The sequence below is a fragment of the Botryllus schlosseri genome, chromosome 16 (assembly GCF_051294905.1).
Source record: "Botryllus schlosseri isolate E-star chromosome 16, Bs_hap1, whole genome shotgun sequence".
Lineage (NCBI taxonomy): Eukaryota > Metazoa > Chordata > Ascidiacea > Stolidobranchia > Styelidae > Botryllus > Botryllus schlosseri.
Genome location: NC_137251.1, coordinates 18,959,993 through 18,969,805, shown reverse-complemented (window position 1 = coordinate 18,969,805; position 9,813 = coordinate 18,959,993). Strand labels below are relative to the sequence as shown.

The 9,813-nt window shown below is 41.2% G+C and overlaps 1 protein-coding gene across 1 annotated transcript; it reads left to right on the top strand.

The window, feature by feature from the left end:
• The first annotated feature begins 685 nt into the window (after positions 1-685).
• Positions 686-7,922, top strand: LOC145458889 (uncharacterized). The gene has a single exon (XM_080337389.1). The coding sequence runs from the start codon at positions 5,249-5,251 to the stop codon at positions 6,212-6,214; it is 966 nt and encodes a 321-aa protein (XP_080193515.1). The 5' UTR covers positions 686-5,248; the 3' UTR covers positions 6,215-7,922.
• Positions 7,923-9,813: the final 1,891 nt, after the last annotated feature.

The window sequence follows — 9,813 nt, the reverse complement described above, 5'->3', positions numbered from 1 at the left end:
AGACATCTCAACAATTCATGGGGTTGGCAGAAAAATTTGGAATTTTTTTTTTAATTTTTCATAATAAATTAAAATTTTTAATTGGATCTACGGAGTCCTATACTTGTTCGAATCGAACCAAATTTGGTGTGCAGCGTTTTTTAGGGTAACCTGACAATTTAATCAGTGAATGGCTGGAATCCGAAAAAAAAAGTTATTTTTGAACAGCCCCAATGGGCATGCTCGACGAGTGACGGATAGCAGACGAGATGTTGTTCCACACTACAGGTCCGGCATAATTGATAGAGCGATGTGTTTTCTTGTGTTTCGTCCTGATAACATGGTAGTTGCTCTTCGAGGACGAGCGTGTGTTGTAGTTGTGCGCTTTTGATTCCGAGGTGAAGTAGTCGTTGGAATTTGTAGGACTGTAACCACAACGGAACTGATACATAAACTTGGCAACAGAATAGCGAGGATTAGGTTGATGTGCACGTAGACTGTAGCTAACTAACCGACGTTGGTTATCCATATTAGACGGCGTCAGTCAGGCGATCGACATCATACGAGCACACCGACAGTGTCCGACGCGCTTTTGTTATTATGAGAATATCCCAAATCAAATATCCGCGGACAAAGCAAGCGAGAGAGTACAAAAAGCACCATTTGTAAACAAAGATCGAGCGGCGCCACAATAGTAGTAAAAGGTGTGAGCCGTGGAGAGCACGTGAAGATATACATGTTATGATAGTGGGTTTTCCGTACAAAGTGGTTGACTTTTCTCGATTGGTAGAGGGTTTGCAGTACCTTGCCTTCGTGCGCTACATATAGGGCTGGGTTGTTGGATTCGAATGGTCGGATACTGCCGAGGTAGTTCAGGTAGATGAGATTGCATCAACGACAGGACGTATGACAATTTGCGACGCATAAAAAGCTTTCGGCGTTACCTCGGCTCTTACCAGAGATTATTTGTCTACTAAAGTACATTGCTTGTCGTGTAATGCATTTCCCCGTAATCCAGATAGAAACTCCAACACAAGCTAAACCCAGGCAAAGCCTAGTAAATTATTGGCCAGCAAAAATTGTCAACAGGGGTAGTGCGATTGCATTAGCAATGAGGTCAGTTGATTGCAAAATAAGGTCAGTCGCGTGCAATGCTGCGTTTCAAGTAATGTCGGTCTCTGCGGGCGAAATAAATTCAGTCGCTTGCAAAATAAGGTCAGTCACTAAGTCACTACGTGGTAAATATGGTCAAGAGCTTCTTGGAGGTACAGAACGTCAATATACAATTGAATAGTATATTCATTATTCATATTGAAATGAATCCGAATATTTTTGGCTGACACTCCTAGAATAATTTTTTGTAATCAAAAACGGCTGTATCAAGGGCGCTTATGCTTTAATATAAGTAGAGAGGTCCGTATTCAATATGAAAGGCATCCTACAATGCTCCTAACTTACTTAATTCGATTTGAGGTTTTATTATCTTAAACTATACCCTCCAAATAATCAGAATCCTTAGTATTTCCAAGAAATTTTGATACCATTTCCATGAAAGAAAGTCGTGTATTTTTCCTCATCCGTCTTAGTCAGTGGTTGTCAACCTCTTTCAGACACGCCCCCTTCATGATAGTGACAAATTTCGCGCCCCCCTTATCGTCGCACCACAAAATCCATGCGGGATGATAGTAACCCCAACAAATTGTTTGATGGCATAGAAGGTTATGACTGTTGATGAGAGGATTCAAAAATATGAAATTCGGTCTATATATAGAGAAACACGAGTGGATTGGAGGAAATCGGTCAGAGCGCGAATTATTTTTCAGTTGACCGCTTTTTCGCGCCCTCCTTCAGAGGCTTTCGCGCCCCCAGGTTGAAAACCACTGGTCTTAGTAATAAGAAATATACATTCATCAATATGGTCAGTCCGCCCAGAAATCCAAATCCGTACTGCAAATCCAAATTTCAAATCGAACTTTTTTCTCATCAGAAATCAACTTATCAATATATATCCTATAGTATAGAGGAGCTTCTTGGTGGTACAGAACTTCAGTCTACAAATGAATAATATATTCCATTTCCATATCGAAAGAAACCAGAGTAGGTGATCATAAGTCAGTACTAGTAGAAAATTAGAAAGAACATTATATAAATATGTAATCATCAACAGTCGTATAATCAAATATGAAGTCACCACCGACATGAGGTTTCGATTAATCGAGGCGACTGATCGCTTAAGCTCAATATGCTATTTTAGATCGTACGCAAGCTCCTTCTGCTGGAACATACTAGGTCGGCGAATTTTGATAAAAGTCGACTCCCAAGGCACATAATTGTATGTGTGAACTGCTCAGAACTTACCGAGATTCCACCCAAGTGACGTCATATTTGATGACTCGATAGTATATATATATAATGTTATTTCCAATTCTATACTAGTTGCTGACGATTACCTCTGACGAGTGGCATAGCCGGAATTATTATTCAATTGCGTATTTCCTATTACAATTTTAAAATCCAAAATGTACTTTTCCGTATTAAAATTGAGATGTCATGAAAAACTAAAGATCTCGCTAGATCCTAAATCTAAATATGGCTAAACACAACAAGTTGCTACGATATCTGTATTTCAAATCCTGATGTCAAATCCTAAATCTGAATATTCAATATGACCAGTTTAGACGTGTGTAATAAGGTCCTTGCGAGCGATACATGATCAGGCGGTGGGTGCAAAATAAGGTTAATCGTGTTCAATATAAGGTCAGTCGATGCGTACACAATGACATTAAGACGCTGGTTTTCGGGGCTAAGTTAGTGTCTTAGAGGTATGATTATTCGGGCTGAGATTAGAGTCATTTAGGGTTGCGATCATTTGAGTTGAGGGTATAGTGTCATCAGGGTTGGTGACGGGGTCATTGGGATTGGGGATGAGTGTTTAGGGGGCTGGGATGAGGGTGCTTAGCGTTAGAAGTTTCGGGTGATTAGGGATATGGTTTCTATTGCGTATGCACTGTCATTATTTGGCAAATAGCGACTGACCTTATTCTGTATGCGATCGCACCAACCGTCCTCAAAGGTGTCGGGGACAGCCCTAGAAGCGCCATACATTCCAGATCAGTAAACTGTTATCGCGAATGTGTCTCCGTAAATATGTAGACTATCCTGCATATAATGTTTACCAAATGCGTCCATTCCCCACCAGTGTGGAATTCACCACCGGTTGGTAACTGTGAACCTCTGAAAGGTTCAGGTTCGTGTGAACGCGAACCTTTATGAAAGGTTCTGTGTGAACGCGAACGTGAACGTCATATTGCTGATTCCAACCCTACATTTCAGTGCAGTGATAGCCTATATTAATGTACACGATACCTAGCGACGACTCGGGCCACACAATGCCACAATGCTGAGTTACACATTGACGTTTCAAACGTCGCCAAATGTATCAACGGCGGCAAACAAATGATATAATAATCCCACAAAATCAATATCTTCCGTCACTTTGCCAACAATTTCGACGAGGACTTGCAAGGGAATATAAGCTTACGTCTTAACGGTCTAGGCCAGACCGAACAATGTATTCGGAGTCTGAGTATTGAGCAGATTGTAAAATGGGTTTCTATACTTGCTACCGATATTACCCCATTGTTATATAACAGTAGTCAAAACCAAAATCGCACTGATTTGGGTTTTATAATACAATAAACATATGAAGTCAAGATTGACACCGTGAGAGAAGAGAGAGAGAATGGGGGTATTCGGTTTCGTCTGCACCATCGAGATGCTTTTGACGACGGAGATGAGATACGACCGTAAGGTCATCTAGTCAGCACCCCCGCTTTTTTCTCCTCCATGCGATCCGTCGATGCCGAGCGCCTAGCAGGATAGCGGCGGATACCAGTTTTCGAGTCTTTGGTCTGACCCGGCCGGGAATCGAACCCACGACCTACCGATCAAGAAGCCGGACGCATCACCATTACACTATCTTGCTATCTTGCTAGCCTGCTAGATTCTTTTTTTACATCAGACAACGATATCAATTTCATTGAATATTTAAATTAGCATCATTCGCTGACTTCATGTAGTGTATTTCGCTCTTGATATTGTGTGATTGCGGGTCCATCTCACAGCAGAGAGTCACTAAATATTTACTAACGGAAAGCTGGATATTTCGAGCAAACTTTAGTTACAATGTAATTAAATGTATTTCAGATTGTCAAGGTGCCCGTTTTCTGTTGATTGTTTTATGATACCAGTGCCATGCATAGAGTGGCCCGCCTTTGAAACAAAATATATTTCATACAAACATTTTATAAGGAAGTGAAAATTGTAATATATGCGAAAGGTTCACAGTGCAAAACCTACTCAGGCTCGTTTTTGAACGTGAATATCCAAATTTCCGAGGTTCACACATAGAACGCAAACGAGAACCCTACGTTCACACCCAGTGGTGGTTTTTGTGGTGGGCGAGGGGGGCGGTCGCCCGGCGCCCTCCTGGTCAAAGGCCCCCCTCTTTGGTTTTACAGCCGTTTTTCAAGGGTTGCAGCGAATAGACTTTGAAATCCGTGTACCAATCAAGAAGATGATACCGTTCAGATGGGTGAATCATCAAATCTCCGCATTTGTTATAAAAGACCCATACGCCGACGAAAATAAAGTGGCTGCATGCCTGTTAAGTTGGCAGGCAAAAGGGGGGGGGGGTCTGGGGGGCGGATCCCACGAGAAGCTGCGATTACATACTTATAGCGTAGAAATCTTCGATTTCGTGCCACGCAGACGTAAAGTATCTTCATTTGTGACGTTACAGTTCATAGACATTCGTATAATATGACTCATTGAGCGATGAGCATATGTATTGAAAATATAAGCTTATATGTTTACTTTGAGGAAAAAGGTTTCCGCCACCTATAGTTCAAGATGTTCTTAAATATAACATAATTTTATCGTTGTATTCCAATATTTGATGGCGGATTACTGACATATTGGCCACACGCCAATCAGAAACGCCCCACTAGTTAGTTGCTCTATTTTTCATCACCCATCTAAATGCCGTTCAAATTTGTGTTGATTAGAGTTCATTTGATACCCATGTTTCTTTTCACGTATAGTTTCAGCTATTCATCATTCGCTCCAATATTATATAGATAAGCTGTGCTAATTCGCCATCAAGATAGATTGTTTAACCTGAGAGATAACCGAGGAACCTGGTTCAAAAATTCACTTGTGTGACGTTTGCAATAAAAGCTTTGCTAACAGGAAAAAATTACAATTGCACATGCAATCTCATAAGTCAAAGAGAAAACACAGCTGCGAAATATGTGCCAAGTCATACAAGAAACGTTCCGACCTTACTCAACATATGACAGCTCATAACGCATCATCAAGATCCGAATGCTATGTTTGTGGAATGTCCTTCGGATCGAAAAACTCAGTAAGCAGACACATGCTTCGACATTCAGGAGAGAAAGATTTTGTGTGCAAGATTTGTGGAATGGCTTGTTCTCGCAGTGACAGCTTGAAATCTCATATGGCGATCCACATTGACAAGAGAGAGAAATTTGAATGTGAAATTTGTGGGATGGCTTTGAAAAAGAAACAGTCATTGCAATCTCACATGGATAATCACATGGCACGGAAAATGTACGAATGTGAGATATGCTTCAAACAATTTGCGAAGTTATCTACTTATAAAAGACACGGAGTCGTCCACACTGGCGAAAAAAAATATGAGTGTGATATCTGCCAAAAATCTTTCACAGCGAAATCTAGCATGGTAAAACACAGAAAAATCCACACTGGAGTGAAAGAATTCAAATGTGACCTATGTGGAATGCGATTTTCACAAAAGGGTGGTTTGCATCGGCATTTGCGTCGTCATACTGCAGAGGACAGTTTTGTATGTGAGATTTGTGGAATGACTTTGAGCCGCCCTGAAGATTTATCCAGGCATCTACTTGTGCATACTGGAGGAAAAATGAACAAATGCAGCATCTGCGACAAATCATTTAGTAGCAACACCTATATGAAGGAACATATGACCCTGCATACAGGAGAGCGCAACTTCCCTTGTGAAATTTGTGGATTTCGCTTTAAGCTCATTTCGAACCTGAATGCTCATCGCTCAATTCATACCGGAGAAAGAAAATATAAATGTGATACGTGTGGCGAGGCTTTCAGACTTGCCCATAGCATGCGTCTTCATGTTGCTTCTCATCACGGCATAGTGAAGAGCCGCAAGTGACTGTAACGAAATCTGTTGAAACATAGCTTTCATGTATAGGCTATAGTTGCAGTAAGTAGGCTATTCGTATCGTGTTTGTCGCCATCTTAACATATAAGGTACACGGTTGTCAATTACCCAACTGATCCAAATACATGCATAACCAATAACTATTAGCAAATTATTAAATTTATATGGAAGCAAATTTTGTTTTGATATTGTTCTATAACTTGCCATGTTATGACAAGGATGCTTGTACGGTGTATATTGGCCTGTAGAAACCATAAAATGTTGCCGAATATCTAGATTATTGGGTACCGTTCCCAAGAAAAGATACGCATGCTTTACAGAAATGGGCATTTCGGCGTCAGCTATTATCACGCCACGACGCACCAAGACATATGAGGTTTTAGGCCAAGTAACATGCGACTCCGAGAAGTGTGCCGGAACGATCGGCAGCGAGGAAACCTTGCCCGAAAAGGACTGCCCTTATGCTGCCCGAAAACTCCGATATATATATGTTGAATTGCTCATATAGGCGCTAAATGAATGGCGCCGAATGTTCCTGTCCAAGCAATCTGAGCCCCACTAGACAAATGCCATCCCGAAGGGAACAATTATTTGCCAGTATCTTTTGACATATAGCAGACAGGAGGTCACAAAATAACATCATGTAACGAAGTCATAATACCAATGGGTCCACCCGAAGCTGTTTCATTATTATTTACGGCCCCTACATTTTCCAAGACACTTCACTCAGCTCTACCGGTCAATCGGATTACGTGAGCAGAGATAAGATTTAAAAAAATGATAGCAATATATATGCAATTCCCGATCATATTGGCCGATTCAATCATGAACTATAGAAAATTTTGAAGCTGACTTTCAAAAATGACACAGATCTCGCTGATGAGTAGCGGCCAAAAATTTACAGGTGGATGGGGATGTGGGGGGCGAAGCTCCCCAGAAGTTAGGTTTATAACCCTATGAGGGGTCCCAAGAACGAAGTATTTTATGGGGGCTGACGAAGTGCTGTGACGGTCCTGATTATACCACTACGCTATCTCGCCAGTCGACACTGCAGCCACCGTCGGTATGTCACAAATAAATTGACGACAAACGAAGTGAATAGAGCTTACGTTGGCTCAGACTAGTATTGATCTATCTAGAGGCAAAGGCCACAAATTCCGCCAACGGCAAAAATTTGTCGGATAATCCTGTTTGTGCGGAAAATTATGGGGATGACAGATTTCGAGCTGTCGGGAAAGGCTGTCCACACTTTCAATTGGGTGTCTGGGATCCGACTTTTATCAAGAAAGGCCAACCAAGCTTGTGCGTTCGGATGGAGTTTGTGCACTATATAAAATTACTAAATTGAGCTTAAGCTCTCTGTCCGCCCGATTATTCGAAATGTCATGCCAGTTACGTCATATTTTGGATACGATTATTGATATACAATGTTCTTTTCAATTCTCTACTAGTTGATGACGATTACCCCTGACGAGTGTCAGCTGAAAATATTCGAGTTCATTTCAATATAAATGTACTATTCAACTCAAAATTGTGAAAACAGCGCATATTATTCAAAATCAAAATTTTGTGATTTATCCGCTGATTAGGCTTATAATTATAGCTTAATATTGTGAATCGTATAATCCTTCACTAATTAATCGTTCATCTTGTGTTGTTGATGAAATAAAATAGCTTGTGGTGCTTTGATTGGAATAAAGAGTTGCATCAGTAGGATCCAAAACTGCAAGGTGTTTAAAGCGACGGAACAGAGCGGAACGACATTTACGAATTCAGTAAAACCCAGAGGTATTTGGCCTTTTCAGCGTTGGAAATAGGTTGACCAGCAATGTCGACGGTTGGGTTCTCCCGCGAATTCACGACTAATAATTGGAATTTAGCGGCGTTAACACATGGGCTATTATGGGATTCCGTGCACTCATGCCATTTGGGAATTTCATCAGGGGCGAGGGCATTCAGGCTTGCGGCTGTAAATGCGTGAGACAGGCAGAGGGTATCGTTAGCGAACAGAACAGCGTGGCTTTCAATGACGAGGTTGGTGGAATCTGATTTACCGCTTGTTTTATAACCCCTCCCGCCCCCAATATCGACATAAAACAGTGTATTTATTTTCAAGTTTTGCGATGTATTCATGCTTTCAATAAATTTTGGTGTTTTTTTTCTCACACACAATACGCATCAAAACAGTCAATCCACACTTGGGTCGCAACCTTTCCGTTGAAAACCACTGCTGTAGTATCAGTTCATTAATATTTTCTTCATTTCAAAACACCACAAAACTGCGATACAATGACAAGATAGAAGGTGTCCAAAACACTTGGAGTAGTCTTTGAAATCAGACACCCACCTTGGCCTAGGCGAAGTAGAGAAGAAGCATGCACACTTGCACAGTTGCACACTGAATGAAAAGTAAAGCAGAGAATATAAAAGGCAAGCGACAAAATCAGGTGGCATGTTAGGTCGTGGTCGGGTAATCCTGAAGGCTGACCAGTATTCATTTAGAAGAAATTGCATGTATTTCGACGTGAATACGGACATGCTCGACGACTATCGGAGAGCCGGCGAGATGCTGTTCTACAATTGGGGTCCGGCATACTTGATAGAGCCATGCGTTTTCTTGTATTCCGTCCTGATGATATCGCAGTTGTTCCTCGTTGGCGCTCGTGTGCCACAGGCTGCATGTGCGCTTTTGACTCCGCGGGACGAAGTCGTTGAAATTTGAGGGACAATGACCGCAATGGAACTGTTACATAAACTTGGCAATTTCTAGCTTCCTCATATCTTCTATGTTAAGAACACCAAATCTTTAGAGTAGCGATTGACCAGTTGCACAAATGCACATCCAGCCAGGCCCCCGTGGGCTTCGGCAATGCTACGGATGACCAGAGGTGGTCAGTAACGAAGTACTTCTACTTTTTGGAAGTACTCAAGTAGTTTTCCTCTACTTCTGCTACTTACTCAAATAGATCTGATTTTCTCTACTTCTACTTCTACTTCGTAATATTTTGTGATCTACTTACTTACTTTTCGCTATTTTCAGTTTGTCAAGTAGAAGTAGTTTAATCCCCCAATACCGAAGATAGCCTGAGGAATTTCGGGGCTGTTTTCACGAAGTACCAACATTTAATATTCATAAAAGTCAAGAAAAGCCCAGAAATTTTGTTGCGCTTCGCGCACAGTAGTTATGGAGTGACAAATATGTTTTGACGAAAGTATCGCTGAATATAATTTAGGTACCGGATTGCGTGGTCCCCCCCCCCCCACCGCATTGTTCCCCATATCAAATATTTCATCGCAGTAAATAAGGCCCACCATAACGTTTGAAACTACCGTTTTTTAATATAGAAATTACGCATCGTATCTTAATCTAGCAGCCCATGACGTGTCCAGCTAATCTGGAAAATCCGGCATTTTTGAACGCTACACCTGATTTAGCAGATCACCTTTGAAGCTTTATGGACAAAAGACATGAAATATATTTTCCGCTTTTTAGAAGTGGTATTTGTATTTCACATTCAATTCCGAGTATCATACTTTGAGTTCTAATTACGTTCAGTTCTTTTGTCTGCAGAACATATATTGAAGCATAA